The following is a 23,390-nucleotide window of genomic DNA, read 5'->3' as shown; positions in this document are numbered from 1 at the left end:
GCTCAGCCAAAAAAAATAACATGGAGCCGCCACCCTGTGGGCCCACCACTCGCAGGGGTAGGCATGGGGGTTGGGTGCGTAGGAGGCCGGGTGGCAGTCCGGGGGTGGGAGGCCTGGGCGTGCTGATCCCCGGTGGCATAGACTGGCTGTTGGGACGTGGAACGTTACCTCGCTGGCGGGGAAGGAGCCGGAGTTAGTGCGGGAGGTGGAGCGATACCAGCTAGTTCGGAGCACCCGGCCTTCTTGGAGTCTCTGGATGGGGTTCTGGATGGGGATTCCATTGTTCTCCTGGGGGACTTCAACGCCCACGTGGGCGATGATGGAGACACCTGGAGAGGGGTGTTTGGGAGGAACGGCCTGCCTGATCTGAACCCGAGTGGTGTTCTGTTGTTGGACTTCTGTGCTAGGCATGGACTGTCCATAACGAACACCATGTTCGAGCATAGGGTGGTTCACAAGTGTACCTGGTACCAGACCACCCGAGGCCAAAGATCGATGATCGACTTTGTGGTCGTATCATCGGATCTGCGGCCGCATGTTTTGGACACTCGGGTGAAGAGAGGTGCAGAGCTGTCAACTGATCACCACCTGGTGGTGAGTTGGATCAGATGGGAGGCTGCCTGACAGACCTGGTAAACCCAAACTAATAGTGTGGGTGAACTGGGAACGTCTGGCGGAGACCCCTGTCCGGGAGGTCTTCAACTCCCACCTCCGGAAGGATTTCTTGTGCATCCCGGGGGAGGTTGGGGACATGGAATCTGAATGGACCATGTTCAGGGCCTCCATTGTGAAAGCGGCTACTAGGAGTTGTGGCCTGAAGGCCATCGGTGCCTGTCATGGCGGTAACCCTCGAACCCGGTGTTGGACACCGGCGGTGAGGGAAGCCGTCAGGCTGAAGAAGGAGGCCTTTCGGGTCTGGCTGGCCCAGGGGTCTCTGGAGGCAGCTGACGGGTACCGGGTGGCTAGGAGGGCTGCAGCATCGGTGGTCGTGGAAGCAAAAACCCGGGTGTGGGAGGAGTTCGGGGAGGCTATGGAGAAGGACTTTCGGTTGGCCCCAAGGAGGTTCTGGCAAACCGTCCGGCGGCTCAGGAAGGGAAAGCAGGACTGGACCCAGGCTGTTTTCAGCAGGGGTAGGGAACTGCGGACCCAGACTGGGGATATCGTCGGGCGGTGGAAGGTGCACTTTGAGGATCTCCTAAATCCAGCCAACACGTCCTTCGAGGAGGAGGCAGAGTCTGAAGACCCAGTGGAGGACTCGTCCTTTTCCCTTGGCAGAGGTCACTGAGGTAGTCAAAAAGCTCCCAAGTGGCAAGGCGCCGGGGGTGGATGAGATTCGCCCTGAGATGCTGAAGGCTCTGGACATTGTTGGGCTGTCTTGGCTGACACGCCTCTTCAGTGTCGCGTGGAGGTCTGGGACGGTGCCTGTGGAGTGGCAGACCGGGGTGGTGGTTCCCATTTTCAAAAAGGGGGACCGGAGAGTGAGCTCCAATTATAGGGGTATCACACTTCTCAGCCTCCCGGGAAAAGTGTACTCTAGGGTGCTGGAAAGGAGGCTCCGACCGGAGGTCGAACCTCGGATACAGGAGGAACAATGTGGTTTTCGTCCTGGCCGCGGGACAGTGGACCAGCTCTTTACCCTTGCGAGGCTCCTGGAGGGGGCATGGGAGTTTGCCCATCCAGTCTACATGTGTTTTGTGGACTTGGAGAAAGCCTACGATCGTGTACCACGGGGGCTCTTGTGGGGGGTACTGCGGGAGTATGGGGTTCGGGGGCCGCTACTGCGAGCTATCTGATCCCTGTACGACCAAAGTGAGAGTTGTGTCCGCATACTTGGCACAAAGTCGGACGCGTTCTCGGTGCGCGTTGGACTCCGCCAGGGTTGCCCCTTGTCACCGATCCTGTTTGTAATCTTTATGGACAGGATCTCAAGGCGCAGCCGGGGGGAGGAGGGTCTCCAGTTCGGGGAGCTTGGAATCTCATCTCTGCTTTTTGCAGACGATGTGGTTCTGTTTACTTCCTCAAGCGGGGACCTCCAGCGGGCATCGGGGCGGTTTGCAGCTGAGTGTGAAGCGACCGGGATGGGAGTTAGCACCTCCAAGTCTGAGGCCATGGTTCTCTGCCGGAAAAAAGGTGGATTGCTCTCTCTCGGTGGGGAGTGAGACTTTGCTCCAAGTGGGGGAGTTTAAGTATCTCGGGGTCTTGTTCACGAGTGGGGGTAAAATGGAGCGTGAGATCCACAGGCGGATTGGTGCAGCATCTGCAGTGATGCGGACGTTGTAGGTGAAGAGGGAGCTGAGCCGGAGGTAAAGCTTTCGATTTACCAGTCGGTCTACGTTCCAACCCTCACCTATGGTCATGAGCTGTGGGTAGTGACCAAAAGGATAAGATCGCGGATACAAGCAGCTGAAATGAGTTTTCTGCGAAGGGTGTCTGGGCTCCGCCTTAGAGATAGGGTCAAGAGCTCGGACATCCGGAGGGAGCTTGGAGTAGAGCTGCTGCTCCTCCGCGTCGAAAGGAGTCAGCTGAGGTGGTTTGGGCATCTGATAAGGATGCCTCCCTGACGCCTTCCTTTAGAGGTGTTCTGGGCACGTCCAACTGGGAGAAGGCCCCGGGGTAGACCCAGAACGCGGTGGAGGGATTATATCTCCCGCCTGGTCTGGGAACGCCTCGAGATTCCCCAGGAGGAGCTGGAAAGTGTCGCCGGGGAGAGGGATGTCTGGGTCAATTTGCTTGGACTGCTACCCCCGCGACCCGACCCCGGATAAGCGAAAGAAAATGGATTGATGGAGGGTTTGATTCCTGTGTTGGGCGTTGCGCTCATGACTCTTCGGTGACGACATTCTCTGACCAATCAGTGGCCGGCAGTCCGTCGACGTCACCATTTAGTATCAGCTCAGCTCGCTTGGAACCAGATTAGAGCAGGTACGAAAAACTGGTATCTGACACGGGGTACCGCGCCTTTGGAAACACAACACAACACAAACAGAGTCGAGTCAAGTCGAGTAGCGTAGGGCTAAGACAGGCCGGTGGAAAAGGGCCATAAAGTAAGCCTGAGTGATGCCTCAGTGTACCATTAACGGTGAAACTGATACTCACCAGAAACAGATGAACAGGTGCTCATCCAGGCTTGAAATGAATCATTTCACAGACATATATATGGAAGGGAAAATTTTGTTTTGATCTGAACAAGCCGTCGCATCTCAAGTTGCTAATTGGACTGTAAACAATGCAGGGCACAGAAAAGACATGCAACAAATTTGTTTATCACAAACTGCTGGTTAGACAGAAATGACAGAAGAAGTTGGCCATCATTCCCAGAGGCATATCATATGTCAGACAGTAGCCGATGTGCAAAATCGCATATGGCCTAATACCAAATTTGATAAAATTCTTTAACAAGTTTAAAAAACAAGGAGGAAACAAACAAGGTAAAGTCAACATACATCAGTGGTGTAAACTGATACAGCCACTCTCTCATGACGAGAGGAACCATCTTCTCCGCTAATGGGTTTTTGGAAAATGTCTGGAGCTGGACTAACTAAGTGCTGTCCTCTGAGCACACTGACCTGTCTGTGGGGCTAGGAGGCTGCAGGAGGTGCTGATGCTCTGACTCAGACCCTCGACTTCTGCTTTGGGCTCTGGGCTCAGAGGCACAGACAGGAAGTGGTTGAGGTTGATGGGGTGAGTCTGGCTCTGGGCCAGGCAGGGCAGGCTGCGGCGAGACGGCTTCAGGCTCTTCTCCTTCAGGATCTCGCTGATGCTGGTGTGCATGCCTGAGGACGAGAGGAGAGAGGAAGGTTGGAGGTCACTGCACCAGTGTCTCTTACAATCTTTCAAATAAAAAAAAGCGAAAACACCAAAAAAACAAACTCTGGAGCTTAAAGAATGACGCTATATTTTCCTTTTGGGACTTGTATAATGTTTGTTTCGTGTATGGGTGCTTGCTCTGATAAACAAACATGTACTTCAGTGTGAGACACTTGCATTAAGAGATTGATTGGATTAAGCTTTTCTGGGTAATTTCTCCAAAACAAACATTGCATTAAATGTTTCTGATGTCAACAAACACAAAATGCATTACATAAGGAGGAGGCTGGGGGAATCATGAACTGGCAGCAGCAAAAAGCTTTGCCATAAAGGTATTGGCAGGTAGTTCAAAGAGAATTGTCAGATTTACACCTAAGCTATGCACCCGCACAAATATGAGCAAACAGCTAATGAATGAGCGCTGCTCTCACCAAGGTCAGCTAACCTGTCATGGAAATTACTCTGTAGCAGCTGAAAACAGTTATGTAATGAAGCTTTGTGGGTATGAAAGAAGCTTTATAAAGTGATAGAAAATAATGTCATGAAGGCTATCCCAGGTTGTACTTCCAAAGTGTACAAATACACAACAACAACTGAGCTATTTGTACTGCAGTGAGAAGGACTTATTTCAGTTTCTACTTTGCATTAACCCTCCTGTTATACGTTTCTTAGGGACAGCAATAATCTTCCTGGGTCAACTTGACCCGAGGCATATTTAATGATTCAAAAGTGTCAGAACCCAAAAAAATCCCAATAAACATTTGTTTGATCTCATTATTAACTCCATTGAAATCAATATTTAGTGCATTGGTGTTCTTTAATTCTCACAGATCATGGTTTAATGAGGACAATTCACTCATATTTTATGAAAATTCATGTTAAAACTTTTTTTTAAGTACATTGGAAAGTGATTTGGGTGAAATATGTCACACAGTTGCAAAGAAACATTTTGTATTTGACACTTCTGACCCATTTTAGGCTCCACTTTGACTGCAGGGTCAAATTGACCCACAAATAGTAACTATGTAATATAAACCAGGGGGGGTTGCTAATGTGTGAAATTAACCATTTACATGTTGTTCACATTAATTAAGCCAAGCAGAAACATACTTTCAACATTTTGTGTTAGATTTTTTAACTCTAAAATGGGTAAATTTAACCCGCAACATAACAGGAGGGTTAAGCACGAAACCTTGAGTAACGCTAAATGACTAATGGTGATGATGATCAACATAAAAGAACAATGATTGGATTATGGGCCAATAAAATCTCACAAAAGTAGATTCAAAATACTGACCAAAACAACAATCATTAAAGTAGAAACATGCCGGTCTGTCTTTATGTATATATTTACAGCTACATTATGTTTTACATATTTAATTGTTAATGAGTATCAGTGTCATGCTAAAATCAAATGTCTAATAAATAGTGTTGTACTGAAGGGAGAGAGAGATACACCAGTCCATTAATCCGATGTTCGTTAATTACCTTCTTTTTTAAATTTTTTTTATTCTTTCTTTATTGAGGAAGAGCAAACACTTTACAGTCAGTAGTTATTCTACAGCAGAATGTAACATGTATAGTAGGCAAAACATACTTGGTAGTTCTAAAGCAATTTAGCTTTTCAATTATTATTTTTTTTAAAGAACTTAAGACATACAACAGAATATGTGAAGATTACATTTTAAGGGTATAGATGGAAGAGATTGCAGAAATCAAATAAAGAGCAAGCCAAGGATAAAATAGAAGTGAACCATATCTTCACTCCTTCACAACACTCAGTCAGATGAAATCTGGCCTCACAGGTTTAACATATTCTGTCCATTTGGACCAGATTCTGTAAAATCTTTCCTTTTGAACCTTGAGGGAGAATGAAAGCCTTTCCAGAATATAAATTTGATATATTATTTAAATCCAGTCATCAATAGCAGGGGGATCAGGTTTCAACCATTTCCTTGTGACAGATTTTTTGCTTGCTGCCAAAAGAATTTGTGCTAATTTCTTATCACTTATATTCCATCCATCACAGAAAAAGTCACCCACATAGACTGTGTCACAACTAAAAGGGATTTTAATTCCAAAAGTATTATTGACGTGCCTGTGAATGTTATAACTGGCCAAATATGGTAATGATTGACGTTCATTAATTACCTTTTCATTTGAAAAACAATCATTAAATCTGTTTTTTGTAATGTTGTCATTTTTCAGTTCCCTGACTTCACTTCCACATACCTCTGTAATGGCGGCTACTTTATGGCACCAGTGTGCCACTGACTGCCTTGCATTGTTCGAATCGGTGCAACAGTGAAGTCGTACAGGGTTTGTTATAGTGTATGGGGTTCACGCACAGTCAGGTTGTTTACCTAAGTAAAGAGAGGGATCCAGACTCTGCTCTCACACTGTGAAATGGATAGCATACAATCTAAGAAAGAGCATACAACCTTTATTGATTCGGAGATGTCTCAGAATCTTTACTGGTGAAGTCTATTTGGATCAAATCTGGATCACTGGGACCTTTTCTGTTGCAGCAGGATGAGGTGCACATCATCAGATTTTTAACAGGTTCAAACATTAATGTTAACTTCCATTAACATTAAACAGAATTAACAGAACAATGATCAAAGTTAACATTAAGAGATTAACTACAGAGTACAATCTTTGATGAACTGTCCACCTCTGACTATAAGAGATCAGTTTCATTGCATTTATTTCCTCCTTAACCATCCTGTTATGTTGTGGGTCAAATTGACCCTTTTTAAAATAATAAAAACAAATGTTAATAGTATTTTTTCGGTATGAAACTTCTTCTGCTTGGCTTAATAGGTGAAATGAACATATTAAATGAAAATGGTTGATTTCACATATTTGTAACCCCCCTTGCATGTTTATAGATATAGATACTGTTTGTGGGTCAATTTGACCCAGCAGTCAAAGTGGAGGCTAAAGGGGTCAGAAGTGTCAAATACTGTTTCTTTGTGTGACATATTTCACCGCATTCCCACACACACCCACACACAGACCTTTTTATTTTACTGTATTTCCCCCGGGATAAATAAAGTATTTCTGATTCTGACTTAAACATGAATTTTCATTAAAAATGAGTGAGTTATCCTCATTAAACCATTAAAGAACACTATTGCACTGAATATTGATTTAAATGGTTAGTAATGGAGTTTATAATGAGATTAAAAACTCTCATGGGGGGTGGTTTGGGACTCGCAAATGGAGTCATAAGCCAGGCCATATCTCATGTATAAACTACAACATTTTAGCATAAACAGGATAGAGACTTAAGCTAAATATAATATAAAATATGCTCAGCAATTAGTCATCCTTTTCTTAGGGCAGGGGTTCCCAAAGTGGGGGTCGAGACCCCCTGGGGGTTGCGAGAAACAAATGGGGGGTCGTGAGATGTCTTCCAGAATGTTTATTTTTAAAGTTGTCTAAAATAGAACATTTCACCCATTACAATAAAAAATATATTTGTCTTTTACTGAAAGTAGTTTAAATAGGTCTTGCAATTAGTTAAAAGAGTATGTGTTTAAATTTTCAGAGAAAGTTGGTCATCATCATTTGTGCGTACACATGGAAGTTCTAAATTTGTTTGTAGTGTAAGAACAAATTCAAGTAAGAATATATTGATGAATCCCAGATTTGTGCTTCAAACACACAGTTTAAGCACGTATTTGTGCGTACACACTGTTAGTGAATGAGGCCCATTGTTTGTTCTTGAAGCTGCTTAAGAAGTGCCATGTTTGGATGAAATCTGGCTTCATGTTTGTTTGTTTTCTTTTCCTCCACCTTGTATTTTCTGTCTGTATAATTTTATCTCATCAGAGTCGGAATGAACTACACTCCCACTATACCAAGCTACAATAAAAAAATCATTTGACCATGACTGAAACTTAATTACAGCACTACGTAGATCTAATGCATGAACTGAACCGAGAGTGGAAAAAGTGAGGCAGGGTGAAATCAGTCGAGCCATCAGCAGCGTGTCCATCCTTTTATGGTCTCCAGTGCTGGTGATAATGCCTGTCCTTCATAGAGGAGTGCATTAAACCATCAGCACTCCCCCTCCATTAAATCACTCAGCTCAATAAGACAAGCAGCATGATGATGCACCAAAGAGCTAAACTACTCATACATGCCTGTTAGTGCTGCTTTCATTTTAAAAGCAGACACGTGTGATAGCGGCACTGATTCATGCTGTTTCAGAGCTCTCTCATTAGCATGTCATTGTTTAATTAAAAAGTAGCAGAGGTCTTTTCCAAGGTTATTCAAGCAATAAAGGAGCAATATGACGAGAGTGGGGCTGACAGATGATGAATAAGTGAGTCAACAATACTGTAAAGATGAATTGTGAAGAGAAACTGGATTGTTAATAACAATAATGAATATCCAGCACAGGAGGCAGGTCGACCTTCACAGCAGGCAGCAGCTCCAGTTCTGCAGCTGCGACACATTTATTCATGAAATGAATGAAGGCGTTTTCGCTCTCTCTCTTTCTTTCTTTCTTTCTCTCTCTCTCCGTCTTGTAAATTGGAACGTGACCTCCAGCGAGGAATTCTCGCCTGACCTTCCTGAAAACATTCAACTGCATTGATAATTCACTCTCAGCATCCTAGGGGTATGTACTGCAAGCTGCACAATAACTCATTCTCAAGTCGTAGATCGCAATGGGACTTCCCTGTGCTGTTGGGTGAGAACAGAGCCAGTTAAAGATGTGAGCTCAGAGGCCCAGGGGAACCTCTAATCGCACTGTTTATTAACTGCAGCCCCTCAGAAATGAAATGAGTCAAATTTGTGAGCTCCGGCTCCACTGTTAATAACTGAGAGTGAAAACTAGAGAGCATGGTGTGCATTGAAACTGCTTGCAGCTGGAGTTGAATCCACTCATAAAACAGTCTGTCCTATAAATAATATACAAGGGCATACACCAATCAGCCACAGTGTTATGATCACTGAAAGGTAAAGTAAATAACATTATCTCTTTACAATAGCACCTGTCTGTGGATGGTATATGTTAGGCAGCAAGTGAAGCCTTTTTCCTTAAAGTTGATGAGTTGGAAGCAGGAAAAAGGGCAAAGGAAAGGATGTGAGTCCCTTAGACAAGGGCTAAAATGTGATGGCTATATGACGGCCGATAAGAGATCAATTTAAAACTGGGTTTTAAACACAGGGGATGAGCTGAGCAGCATCCTTTGTGGCCCCTACAATTACTAGTGATTTAAGACTCAAACAACCCCACTCAAAAAAACTGAAATATCCCTTTAAAACAAAGCTAAGTGAAAGATTAACATTTCAGTCATATTGAAATTTTGGAAAACTTATACCGTAGAAAACTTTAGGGAGCTATTTATTTATTCTCAGCCATACAGACTCTGACATGAACAGTACAAAAAAACGGACTACCTCAAAACTTGTACATTATACATTTGCACATTGCACTAGGACATAAATAACTTGATCAGTCCATGCACAATATTTATATTTGTACTTATATTTTTATATTTATTACTAATGTCTTCCTTTAATTTTTTGTTCTTTGTGGCTTTATACGGGACCTGAAAAACGAAATTTTGTCCCATATCATGCGACAGCTTGTGTTGGTATGACAATAAAAAACCTTAAATCCTTGAATCCTAGAATCCTATGTATTTGTTTAAGTTTTCATTTAACTTTATAAGACATGCTGCTGAGACTGGGCTCTCCCTGCACTTTTGTTAGAATTCTAAAACAAAGATGTCTATTGTCTAAGATAAAAAAAACCTTTAACATGTTGCAAATCTGAAAAGCTGTTTCATAAACATATGCTTAAAGGCATTTAAATGAAGTTAAGTGTTGGAGTTTGTATTATTCAAAATTTTGACAACATTTTCCCTTTTACTGCAAATAAATATTGGCTCCAAATATCGGTTATCGGCCTCCTTGACTACTAATAATCAGCATCAGTATCGGCCCTGAAAAAAACATATCGGTCTATCTCTAGTCATCAGTACCGACCAAAAGTGGTCAAAGGAAAGAAAACCAGTTATGGAAAGCCAAGGCTCATTGATGCATGTGAAGGGTGAAGGCCGCTGAAAAAGTCAATGGTAGTTCTGAAAGAATGCGGCTAATGTCTCAGTGCCAGATACCACAGCACACCTTCAGATGTTGAGTTGAGTCCATGGCCCTTTTCAAGGCACAGTAATTATGTCCTTGTAATATCTTGCCTTCAGTAAGAATGTCACATGTGAGACCATGGGACCAAGTCGTCCCACTGTAGTATCATCCAAGGTATTAACAGAGATGATACAGGGGGCGAGATGGTCTCACTGTGAGCCGGTGGAGCAGGCAGAGTGGAACAGGGTTATGTGTATGCATGTGAAGCTCTCAGTGTGTGTTTACTTCTTGTGCTACGGCAATGCCTTGTGAAATCACACAGTGGAACAACAACATCAAGGTGCTGCTGGACCAATATGAAAGTGCAATGCCGTGATGACAGGGTAGCTGCATTACAGCTCTGTTGTATTCAGAATATGAAAGGGCTCATGTCTCGTCAGGTGAAGGCTGTTGTTGGAGCCATGAAGGATTGAATTGTTTATTGTTTCTTATTTTGAAGTGTAGGGTCGTTTATTGTTTGTATATTTTTTGTGGTGTTATTTTGTTGTTTGTTTATGATATGGTTTATTGTGGGGTCATTTAGGTACTACCAGCAATCCTTGCTCAAAGGTATATTTGTCTGTTTATCCATTTGTCTGTTATTCATCTATGTTCATTATCTGTCATAATCATAATCTATTCATCATTCTATTTACATTAAACTTCATATATTATAAAGGAATTTGTCTGTATATTCATTTCGAAACAGGGTGGGCCACCGTGTTTGTAAAGAATTCATAACTTCAGATTTAAATTGTACGGGACTGATTAAAGTTATTAAACGTAATCAAAGCTAATTGTATAGATAATAAAGCGTGACTTAGTCCCAGGTTTCGACCCTGGGTGGTGCCCCATTGATTTATACCAGGAAAAGTATACAAAATATTAATTTCATAATTCATACATTTTTTGCTTTTAGGGCGTCTGACACTAACTAGGCCCAACGTCAGCCTCTCAGCAGCTTTTGGCTCTTTGTAGTTGCTAAAGCTGTTTTGGCCCCAACCTGATAAGAGGGGGCCTACACAATGTTAGGGGGATGGGCATAATACCATTGCTAATTGGTGTAAGTATTTAATCAATCTATCAGTTCTTTTAAAGAATTATTTTATGTTTTTATTATTTTATCATTTTCAGAACAAAATAACAAAATTCAAGGCTCATTTTTAGTACAAAGCAGATTTTCAGATAAAGATATGTACTGTTGACCCTTCCCCCAAGCACAGAGAAAAAAAAAAAAAAAAACCAAATAAATGAAATAATAACAAAAGACCTTTGACTCAAAAAGAAATGACACATGTCAAAAAGTAAGATTAGCAAAGACAAAAGAAACAACCAAACAGACAAATAGCAGAGAGAAAATAACAAAAACAAAAAACAACAACAACAACACAAGTTTTGGCACATAATAATAAGTCGTCCTCCAACTCCCATCCATGAAGAATTCCATGAAATGTGATTTTGGATTCGTCATCTCTTATGTAGTTCTAGGCACCATTTTCTTCCACTCTGAAGGGTACTGGCCTTTCAACAGTGTATGTTTGAGGTCTGAAGGTAAATAATCCAGAACAGGATTTTAAGGAATGAGCCTTCATTGGTCCTAAGAACTGCACTTATCCTTTTAGTGAGGCATCACATTGAAAATCTCCCTATACCACAGTGTGAGTGGGGGTGGGGTGTCTTTATTTTCTTGCTTTTAATGCCGTGGATCAGATTTGAACCCTGACTGCCAGATTCAAGGCAGCCTCTGTTACATGGGGCATGCGCTTGAACTGCTGAGCTGAATCAGGGCTCCGTCAATCAATTTTCATATACACTAAATCCGACTGTGCTCTTTGTTATATTATTCAAAGAGACTCAACATGAATCTATGATGAGTAAGCACTTGGCAACAAGCAGAAACCTCGAGCAGAACCCAGACTCATTGTGGGACAGCCAACTGCCAGGACTAGACGGGCTGAGAAGGTGGCAATACTTGGCACAAAATATGACACAAGTAAGCTTTGAATAAATTCATTTGTCAAGTAGAAAAATTTAAACTGTCCCCATGCCAACACTTAATATCTCCACACTTTAATTACTTCTGCAGTGAACATCAGTACTATGTTCCTCTTCACTGCTTTTCATCTTTTAATCAATTACAGAAAATCCAAATTTTCAAATCAATCCTGAGCTGCAGGTTATTGCATAATGACTGTGAAGAAACATATTGTGCTGTTTACATCAGCCATGTCAAAGAGGCAAGATTTTATGGTCCAGTGAGTCACAAAGTTTGTTTCTCCCTGCAACAAACCCACATCAACAGCAAGCTTTACGAGAGGCAGGAAAAACAGACTATTTACCCTGTGCTTCCAGCCTAAAGTGCCAGTTTCACTCTCTCTCTGTATTATTTGATGCATTTTTATTTAATATAACTGTCAAGTTAGAAGACCCTGCGATCTTTCTCTCCATTATAGTGATCAATAGCATATGGCTGGTGCTTCATATCCGCACAGTATTGTCAAAAGGGTACATTTACTGGATTCCAAGCTGTGTGGATAATCCCAGGAGACGTCGACAAGGCTCAAAATGTCTGAGATGATACATCAGAGCACAGCTAGCTAATGGGGCCTGTAGGGGCGAGGCTCAAAAGTCCCAAAGGATACCAGAAGTTTAATATAGACGCACAAATTGGACAGGGTTTGTGTTGTGTGAAATTGGTCCTATGGAAAATTTATCCCAGGTGCAGATAAAATAATATTACTGGCCAGATTTCTCAGCCTCTGTGGAAATTTAAGATGTGATAGTGGTTATCTGAAGATCACTGCCCCGTTCTGAAGATTCAGTTTGGTTTCGTCATGCAAGCACACGGCGAACTCTGCCCCCGTTTAGAGCAGTTTCTGAAAACAGTGCATTGTGTAAGTCAATATAAATATATAAAGGGTTCATCTAATGTGAAATCCTGTGTTTAATCTCGCTTTGCACTGGCACAGGCTGGTTTATCAGGAGAAAGATAATCCTGTGTGTGTGTGTGTGTGTGTGTGTGTGTGCACAGATTCCATGTGTGTGTGTGTGTTTATATTTCAGTTGGTATAGGAGTCTGTGGGCTGTCACAGTGTTTGTGAATCCTGCGCAGAGAGGTGGAGACGCAGTGGTGGCGATTAAAAGAGAAACAGATCAAGAGACCCAGGAGGTGGACGCTCGCTGAGCTGTGATGCTGGGAAAAACACCTCCAGATTTTCTGTGCATCAGCATGACACAGGGCCTGTACGACAATCCTGTGTGTACTCTCACACACACCCACGCAGACCCAGAGGAAGGCGAGCTGGACGGGTTTCAGGGAAGGTCGTGATCTGGGATTTGGAGTCCTCCTGTGCAGCTTGTGCATGACGTTTTTGTGAAGTGAGATTAAACAGAATCTATGTGTGGGTTTGTGCATGTACAGAACACCGTTGTTTCTGCTTGTGTCAGACAGAGAATTTAAAAAAAGGCAGTTGTGTTCACTTCATACATTTTTGTTATGTTCCTCATGTTTATGTCTGTCATTAAAGCGAGCACATCCCAAGCAGTGTGACATCATGCCTCTTCTATATGTCTGTGTGAGACTGTCGCCAACACACTCTAAGCCAGCTGGATGAAAAAATTGTATCATTTGAAAAACATCAAGGATTTTATGATCAATTACAAGCTGTCAGATATCGAGGAAGTGAAATACGCGCTGAAAATCAGTTGGAGGAGTGAAAAATGTGTAAAAAAAAGGAACATTACTTTTGCTTTTTAGTCACGTTTTTACCGCAATCACTGCCAGAGACCTGAAAAGAAGCCACTGAGACTTTCTCTGCGAGGATGTTGCACAATATAGCAAACAGAGAATTCAGGTTAGTGGGTTGTTTCCCATCATGCCTCTATGTTTCTATACCTTCAATTATTCATCCGTGTTCAGCCCACAGCGCTTTCAGTGTCACAGCCAAGGAACATTCTGCATCAGGACGTGTTTAAGCCCAACACATCACTGCTGCCTCCAAGTACAGAGGGCATTTCAGGGGATCCCTGCTGCAGAGGAGTGGGCAACGAAGAAGAACTATTTCAAAAACACACACGCTCAGAGAAGATGGTCCAAACGCAGCCGTGGTGTGTTTATAAAATTGATAACGTGGAGGCGAGGCCGAGGCGAAGCCTGCAGCTTCACCTACAGAAACGTTCTCCAAGCAATTAAAGTGTGTTTCATCCTCCGTCTGGCACTGTATCAAAGAACGTAGAGACGGAGCAAGCTCACGGGGAGCATTTAGAGCGGTATCATTAGCTCAGCTGAATATTCTGCTCATATCTTATGTTACATAGCAAGTGCTACAGGCACATCAATGATTCCTGCTGACCAAGTATGAATATCAAATTATGACTGATCTGTGGTGCAGATAACAAGAGCGCTTCACAAGATACAGACCTATATAGAGATTTCTATTTAATTATTTAGAAATGTGCTAATGTGCTAAAACTAATCAAAAAAGAAGTAATAACAATAAAAGTAAAGATTCAAAAAGTAGTTTGAGGTTAGAGTGTTTTTGAGGTAACCGCAGATAATCATCACAGTTACTAAAGAAAAGCTGCTGAGCCACTAATACATAGTAAAACTGTGACTGCAAGTTTTTAGCTTAAAAGGTCCGTTCAGAACACCGGTGTAATGTGATTTTCTATTTTGGAAAACTATCTTTTGAAATACCACAACAGCTCTCAAAAGCTCATTTATTTAAAGCCACGTTAAATATTAAAGTAGTATCCAAAAGACATTGTTGCAGACACAGAGTGCATCTGTTCTCATTGGGTAAATCTACATTTTTTAAGGCATTTTTCATACTTTTTAGATAGAGGAAATGTGGGGCATAGAGAGCCTGGAAAGAGCAGTGGCGGTTCTAGACCACTTTTACTGGGGGGGGGGGCAGGCTGGGGCCAAGGGTGTTGTCAGAGGGACACATTCAACCCTGACAAAAGAGACTGAGAATGGCGAGGACCAGCTGAGAACAAACTGGCAAAAATCAGTGCATCCCTATACTAGACATATATACTACTGTATACTATATCAAAATACAGACTGACAGCAGCTGTTTGGCTGTTTACACTCAACATGAGTCCCTGAGCGCTCTAAGGGACTGGAACCAAGTGCCACACGCATGTGTTCCGCCTGTAACATCGGCACGATACTGAAGCTTTTTTATTGTATAATATTTGTTTGGTGTGGAGGGGGGCAACAGGGGGGTCCAGGTTCAGTTTTACAGGGGCACTGGCCCCTGTTGGCCCCTCCCCAGAACCACCACTGGGGAAGAGGTGCAACATGCAAAGGTCAAGGCTGGCTGTTGATCTGCTGACTTATGGTGGAGTCCAATTTTTTGTAGAAACAATAACTTATGTTATCAGGAAAATATACATTATGATGAACACACATGGTGGCTATAAAATGGTAGTTTTTTTTCCAGCCAATGAGATTTATAGAAAAACTGCCAGTTTGTTTTTTTTCTTACAAAAATAAGAGAAATGGTGTGGCATGGGTCAGTGAAGAAGGTCTCACACTCTGAAATGGATCTGAATCCAGCTCATGAACAAGCTTTTGAATTCCTCAACAATTATAATATTGACAAAATTCTATCACTTTTCTAAATTAAAGTGAACAACACAAAATGCCTTCCTCTTGTACATCATTTTTCATCAAAATTGTTTGTGACGAGAAGCTTCTGTGTTCATTGTGATATTTCAGTCTTAACCTTTAGAACTCCCGCTGGTGACTGTCTGCAGCATAGGTCATAAAGCCCACCTCCTTCATTATAAAAGATGCAATATAGGTCAAAATAGAAAATTAAAGTACATGGGCACTGGTTTGGCCTTGTGGTTAAGTTTAGCGCCCCATGTCCAAGCAATATAGTTCTCAAGCAGTTAGCCCGGGTTTCATTCCAACCTGCGGCCCCTTTCCTGCATGTCAATCCTAACTCTCTCATTGTTTACTGCTTTATCCACTGTCCTGTAAAAAAAACAAAAAAATAAATAATAACATATCAAATCAACATTTGTTTTGGATTAGTTAAAGATGCTAAAAAGATGATTGATTGACAACTCTGTTGACAAATGCAGAGGAGGAACGGTGAGAGAAAACACAAGCCGTGTGTGTCCGCCTCAAATCAACACAAGAATCTGTTCTGCTGCAGATTGTATCCTCCTGAGAGGTCTTTGCGATTTTATGGGTGAGTTAAATGTGTGTTTTAGATAGCAGAAGGGGTGTGACGTCAGTCTCGCAGCTCCAGCAGCCGGATCGCAATATGTCAGCGCTCATCAAGGTGGTATTTGGCTTCGCTCCTCACAATGGGAGGAGATGGAGCTGTGCAGGATACAGTCGATGTTTCAGATTTGATGCATGCAGAAAATGCAAAACTGAGATGATGAAGCTTCAGCGAGGCAAATTCATTTTTACACATCATCCATACATTATCTATACAGCTTATCACACTCTGGATGGGTGGATGGGTGGAGTTGATGTCAGCTGTCATTGGGCGAGAGGCTGTAAAGGTTACCAGTCAATCACAGGGCTTTCAGATGGAGACAGTCAACCAGGCATGCTCACTTTCACCTTGAAATGAGAGCCACCAATTAACCTAAGAGGTGTGTTTCTAGACTGAGGGAGGAAATATTATGCATACATGGGGAGAACATCCATGCACACACAGAAAGGCCGGGATTTGAACCAGGAACCTGTTTTGCTGTCTGACTGCACCTCCACCAGCTCATTTCTACATCAGTACTTTGTTGAAGCCTCTAATTGCAGCAGTCAACCTTTTTTAACCTCTAAAGGAAAACACAACTTCATTTCATGGTTCACCATTAAAACTATTCACCTCCTTGAACCTTCTCTTTTTTATTTTCTACATGATTTATTCACAGTGGACAGATTCGGCCTTTTGGACTCTGATCAACAAGTTTCAAAATCAAAGTAAATCACAGACACTCCGCTCAGACATGTTGTCTGTCTCGCACGTGCAGCCAAGCCACAGCAGCCTGACCGCTAACACACCTCAGAGCAGATGGCACTTTTTAGCCCCGCTTTAAACGGTTCAGGACCTCATTACACAATCCTGGCATGACCTCTAAGTTACATCATTTGTGCAGCAGCAGATTAAGCATCTTTCTTTTCTTTCAATCTCTATATTTTACCCCCCACTGCTGCTTTAACGTCACAGCATCTCTTTTTGAGTCCTGATTGCTTCTGGTTTCTACTACGTCACAGGATTTTCTGATAAACCTCAGCTGTCCACGTAAACACCTCACCGGGGACAGGAGCTGCTAAGGAGCTGCTCAGGAGCCACTCTGTATGTGCAGTGACAACAACACAGAGCGCAAAGTTCCCACCAGAACAATTCAATACCAACAGAATTAGTTTATTTCTGCAGACGTGATCAAAATGTTGAATAAGTTTGGTTTCCAGCTGAACTTCTGCCGGTATTGTTCTCATAACCTAGCAACAAAAACAAAGGCTGACTATTTAAAGATTGTGAAAGTGGTAACTGCCACACTGTAGACACACACACACACACACACACACACACACACACACACACACACACACACACACACACACACACACACACACACACACACACACACACACACACACACACACAGAGAGAGAACAAAAACAGCCTCTTTGTGTTGTCGTTTCGTAAACTGTCTACCTGGCATGCTACAGTATGAACAGGCATATTTATGCACAGCTCATCTCACATCAAACTAATGTCTGCCTTACACTCTGCAGAAGCCTGTGAGAATCACAGAGGATACTGTGGACTCGCTCTGCCCAAATCTGCCCTGAAATTAATGTCTCTATCTATAAAACCATCTGCCGGCTTGCATAAGAGGACAGGTGGCCTGCTTAGGACTCTGCGACTAAAGGTTCACGCATGAACACACACAGGTTCTTCTAACACACATTTACTGTACATGAACACTGACAGAGTTCAAAAAAGGACCCTGCAGCTACAAGACCAACACACCTACGAACAGAACACTGACGCACACTTTTTTATGTGACAAAGTAAAATAGTCCATATATTGTTTCCCAGAGGGAGAAGAGCAGGATGTTGTTCTTAAAACAATATTCCTTAAAAAGTTTGTGGTTAGTGCTGCAAACTTTGCCTCTGAGCGTGCAAAACATCAGATGGCTGAAACTTTTTTTTGTTATTGATTAATCAGACAAATTCATTCCTCATAAATAAATTATTCTGATCCAGACAACAGTCAAAAAAACCTATCCAAGGATAATCCAAAATTCTAATCATTCAGCTCACTGGCTTGTAAAAGCAGAAAAATGAGCAGTCTCACACCTGGTAGCCAATAACTATTTAACTTTTGTTATGTTTGCTTTAAACAAATAATCTAGACCAGAGGCTCCCAAACTTTGCCATGCCAAGGACCCTCATTAGCATGAGCCTCCAGCAGGGAGCCACTACTGCAAGACATCTTGAAACGTAATTATTATGATGGAAAATATGAAAAAAAAAACATAACATGTAACTTTTTTATATATAATTTTTTTTAGTTAAAATAATGTTATTCGGGGCGCTGGTGGCCTAACGGTCTAAGCGCCCCGAAAACAGAGGCTACAGTCCTCGTCGCAGAGGTCGCCGGTTCAACTCCCGGCCGATCGACCATTTCCTGCATGTCTTCTCCCACTCTCTACTCCCCACACTTCCTGTTTCTCTTCAGCTGTTCTATAAAATAAAGGCAAAAAGGCCAAATATATATAACTTAAAAAAAAGTAGTGTCTATAGTTGTTCCTGGTACAGCTCCATTCTGATTGGCTAGAGTGTAGTGTTTTGTTTTTTTTAATTAAAAGATTTGCATAAAAGAAACACATTTTCCAATATCCAGTATTCATAACATCTATAAAACATAAAGACATTCTTTCTGTATATTAAAGTGTTATTGTGATACATAATTGTATTCGTTGATTTTGTTTTTTGTTATATATTCCTCATCGTCCCTCCAAGTTTCTGCGCCCCCTAAGCACCCCAGGGGAGGTGGGGCCCCCACTTTGAAAACACTCGTCTAGATTATCTGTTTTATTTCTAACCATAAATTAACTGATCATTATTGGTGAGTTATGATTAGGGCTGCACAATAAATCCTGTTTTTTTAAAGTTGTATTTTTTGGGCTTCTACACCTTTATTTATAGAGGTGTAGGAAACCAGGAGAGAGTGGGGGGAATGACATGCAGGAAAGAGGCCACAGGCTGGATCCGAACCCAGGCCACCCGCTTCATGGGTGCGCAACTTGACCATTAGGCTAAGTCCGCACCTTCAATAAATCATATTTTAACTGTTTTTCACATCAGGAGCATTGGCAATAGTTGTTGAATGTTCACGTTTGCTGATCAGCCACTTCAGAATGTCTAAATCAGCCTACGATAAGAACATGTTGAAGCTGGCTAACAACATCGTCTCTAACTCTCACCATGTTCTAAAGAGTGATCACACAGAGTCCCATGTTTTAATAAGGTCAGACTGAAGCACTCTTTTGTACACCATTCACTCTGAAATTGAATATGGAGCTGAATCTCAGATCAAAAGTATGTTGAAGGCCTCTGTATTTTCTGTTTGATGTTTAAAATGTTGCTTCTAATCGTGTGTCTTTTTGTATTTTGTCCTCTGTATTTGTAAATGGAGCTGCTGTGATGCAGTCATATCCTCATCATCATAATCATAATCATCATCATAATCATCATCATTGTGATAAATAAAATCTTTATAGCTTGAACAAGCGATGCTCTCTCACTCAACGTGAGCGCATTTCATTTTTAGGAAGGAGGCCTGAGTATTATAGTTCTGCTTTCACAGCATTTTTAGTCAAATGAAGCTAAAGCCAGCTCAGCTACTCTCAGATAGATTATATTTATTGCACTTTATTTTGTTATCACAGTACTGAATAATGTTCTCGCTCAACACATGTTTTTCTCATATTGTGCAGTCCTAAATGATACATGGAGAACGAATAAAGCCTTACTACAGACTACGTGATAACTTAACCCAGACTTTGTGTCATTCTTGTTTAACTTGAAGAGTTTGAGAGGTCAGTGTGTCAATAAGTTTCGTCAATGTGCCGATGATTAATCTGAGTTCATGATTTGTCTGCCAAAGAACATTTGAAATCCACCCAAATCCTGCAAAATATCAGATGGTCGTGAGTCATTCTAGTCTTGAAGTCCAAATGTGGTTTTATTTTCTCGTTTTTACCAGCTGGGTGAAATCAGGAGGAGAAACAGGCTTTAATGGCTTTTCATAAGCAGCCTCTTTTAATGCAAAAATGCTTCCTCACCTTCAGCTCGGCAGAAATCTTAAGAGAAGAAGTGTTGAAAGAGATTTCTCTTTAATATAAAAGTCTCTTTATTGTTTACTGGTAAATTTTTCAAGAGAGTAACAAGAGAGTTTTCATCACCAGTAAAGTGAAAACAGATGAGTTGGAACACAAAGCTCCATTTTCAGACCTTTCGAAGCTCTCTCAGGGTGTTGCTCTTTGTCTTCAACAAAGTGCAGCATCATTTGGGGATTTTTTTTGCTAAAGCACGACTTTGTGAGCCAATGTTCACTCTCTTTAATATCACCGTACTGGTGCACTTAGCACTCAATGTAAAATTGAGTGCGCCCTCACGCCTGTGGTCAGATTTTTTCACATAAATCTGACCATGTTTTGCTGCTATGTGTTTCCTCTTGGCTGGACTGAAGTCAAGTATGCCTTGGACTGAAATTTATAGCATTGTGAGCTGTGATTTTATCTGAAACAGTGAATCAGTGCTGCATGGAAAAATAATGAGATTATAAACAAAATCCAAAGCATAAAAATGTCTGTTCAAATATTAAAAATGAATCCAAACACATTACAGTTTGATGTGGTGGAGTGAAAAGTGTGCATGTAGGTCAGTTTCTCGCTTTCCCCCTTTTTTCCTGCTCCTTTAGTTCATTTTCATGCTCACAAAACAGCTTAGAGAAATAGCTGATAAGCTAACAGCCTCTTCAGCGGGACATCTCTCAGTCATGAAATTTCAAGCTGCTCAGCTCAGCATCTTCTCATCATCTCTCAGACATTTGCATCCTTCAAAGCCAGGTAACACAAACAGGTCATCACTCCACTGTTTTGTGAGCCTGTGTCAGCATGAAAACAAGTCGTTTCTTCCCCATGCATCTAAATATAGACATCAAGCACATGAATAATTAAGACAAAGTGTTGGAGTGCTCACTAATATTCTATTATGAGCTGGACTGAGGGTTTTGAAATCAATACTGGAGCAGCAGAGGACAAAGATGATCATTCTAAACATGAAGAAATTTGCTTCAATCTTATTTCACTGAACATGATGATGTAGGTCAAACTTAAAAAGATGTGAAAAAGAAACAGCCATATTATTGTCAAAGCACTTTCCATCTGAATCCTTGACAGGGTCTTTCAAAAAGCCTCAAATAATCAATATCCTCTGAGCGTAGATTTTCCAGACAAGTGCACGGAAAACTCTTCTGCAGATTTCTGCACAACAGTTTGTTTCTCTCCTCCAGGCATACACACACACAATTTACTGTTATCACTGCGATACTAGCCTGTTTGCACTGCTGCTGTGAGTGTTTATTAAGCAGGTCCCGGGAGCAGATGCATTATGACTGTGAGTGCAGCTCAAATCACTGCAAGTCCAAAAAAAAACAACCTTTACAAGATGAGCTCTGCTGAAATTGTGCAGAAAGGTCACAGAACCCTACAAGAAACCACTGAGCTGCAACAAACATGGTCCAAAGAGACTCTGGAGCTGCATTTAATTCCTGGGACATATCTGTTACTTAGAAATATCTGCCTTATACACTGGATCAGTGTTGCCCCATGCTTTACAATAATGGCTCATGTGATTCAGCCAATGTTAGATAAAGTAGTGGATAAAATATCAAAGCGCACGAGGTTCACGTTTCATCCTCCAACTCTGCGTCACTCACAGCAAGTACAGAGTCCAACACTTCAGAGTCTCACCTCACATCTTAAACTGTTTAACTACCAAGGAAAACTCACCACACGCACACACTCAAGATAAAAAAAAAAACACACCATCATCACATTATAGCGACCAACCTTTCTGCTGCTTGAAGGACTGGATTGAGCCCGAGTGGTGCACCATTGCGGCGTTCAGAGTGATCACGGCGTTAATTGAATCCCGTGTTAGAGAGAGCAGGAGTGCAGAGTACATGGGAAACTATGATGATGGGGGTGCGTAGGTGTTCTCGCAGCTCCCATCCTGCCAAACGATCTCACGGCCGATGCGCAAACCCCAGCAACACCTGTCTGAGAGCTCCCCCTCCGCCACCAGCAGCACCACCATCCACGGCTGTTGTCATGGTGACGGAAGGGAGGGGAGGTCCTGAGACGGTCCCCCCCTCCCTCCCTCCCTCTCTTCCTCTCTTCGTCCTCAGCCGTCCTGATTTACTGACTCAAAGTAAGCTGCGGGAAATTACCGGAGGGCAAGCAGATCTCAAATGGAGCGACAAGAACGTGTATCGATCTGGTCATCAATCATCGTCTTTTTTCCCGCGCGCTGAAAGCTGCCTGCACCCCGAGGCGCCACGAGCGTCACATAAAGTGATGAAGAGTGTGAAAAATATAGACAAATATGATGCAAGCAGGGCTCGCTCAAAACACGGACCTTAGGGTATTATGCAATAGCCAACCATCTTCATTATTATTCATTCATTTTCAAATTTGAGTCCAAAATAATTTTGCACTGAACCACATTCAGAGAATTTGTATTGTACCATTCTGCTGCCCTAAACACAGAACTAAATCTGAATAACCTACGTACTGTCAACCTAAATCAGTGGTGGACAGTAACAAAGTAAATTTACTTGACTACTGTACTTAAGTACATTTTTTGAGTATCTGTACTTTACTTGAGTATTATTTTTTGGGGAACTTATTACTTTTACTCCACTACATTTCTATCAGTGATCTAGTTACTCACTACTTTAGCTTTGAAGTCAGCTCATGAATTTCCTTCTCTTTTCTGAAATCTGATCCCTAAGACAGTAAAATGTGTTTTTGTAGTTCTGTTTGTCTCAGTGTTTAGTCGTGCCTGTATATCGTGCATCTCCACTGTTGAATGACGCGTAAACACAGAGCATCACTCAGATCAGGCAGTTCATGTAGGCTATAATTCTCCACCTTAGCACCCATGGCCATATTTTCAGCCCGTGTTAGACGTTTTTAAAATGAAGAATGATACGTATCGTTTGAAATGTTCTCCCTGTTTCCCACTCTGCCCAAACATACAAAAATTGACTGTCCAACCTAAGAAAGCGCATTGAGCTACGTAACATTTGTTTCATTCCAGATGAACATTTCAAACTAAGTTGTCTGTGCTTGGGGTAACTTAGTTTCTGTTTTTATTCCATGGTTTAGT

At 42.1% G+C, this 23,390-nt stretch overlaps 1 protein-coding gene across 4 annotated transcripts in view; it reads right to left on the bottom strand.

Moving 5' to 3' along the window:
• The window catches only part of ano3 (anoctamin 3), a 50,481-nt gene extending 27,906 nt beyond the window's left edge, over positions 1-22,575 (bottom strand). The window contains exons 1-2 of one of the 4 annotated variants that reach the window (XM_034685080.1): positions 22,070-22,575; positions 3,567-3,773 (exon numbers count right to left, since the gene is read on the bottom strand). In XM_034685080.1, coding sequence (XP_034540971.1) covers positions 3,567-3,773; positions 22,070-22,184 — 322 coding nt within the window. In that variant the 5' untranslated portion in view covers positions 22,185-22,575. The remainder of the gene's footprint in view (positions 1-3,566; positions 3,774-22,069) is intronic. The other 3 variants (XM_034685078.1, XM_034685081.1, XM_034685082.1) reach the window with 3 other exon arrangements.
• Positions 22,576-23,390: the final 815 nt, after the last annotated feature.

The sequence above is a fragment of the Notolabrus celidotus genome, chromosome 6 (genome assembly GCF_009762535.1).
Source record: "Notolabrus celidotus isolate fNotCel1 chromosome 6, fNotCel1.pri, whole genome shotgun sequence".
Taxonomy (NCBI): Eukaryota; Metazoa; Chordata; class Actinopteri; order Labriformes; family Labridae; genus Notolabrus; species Notolabrus celidotus.
This window is presented reverse-complemented; position numbering and strand designations above follow the sequence as displayed.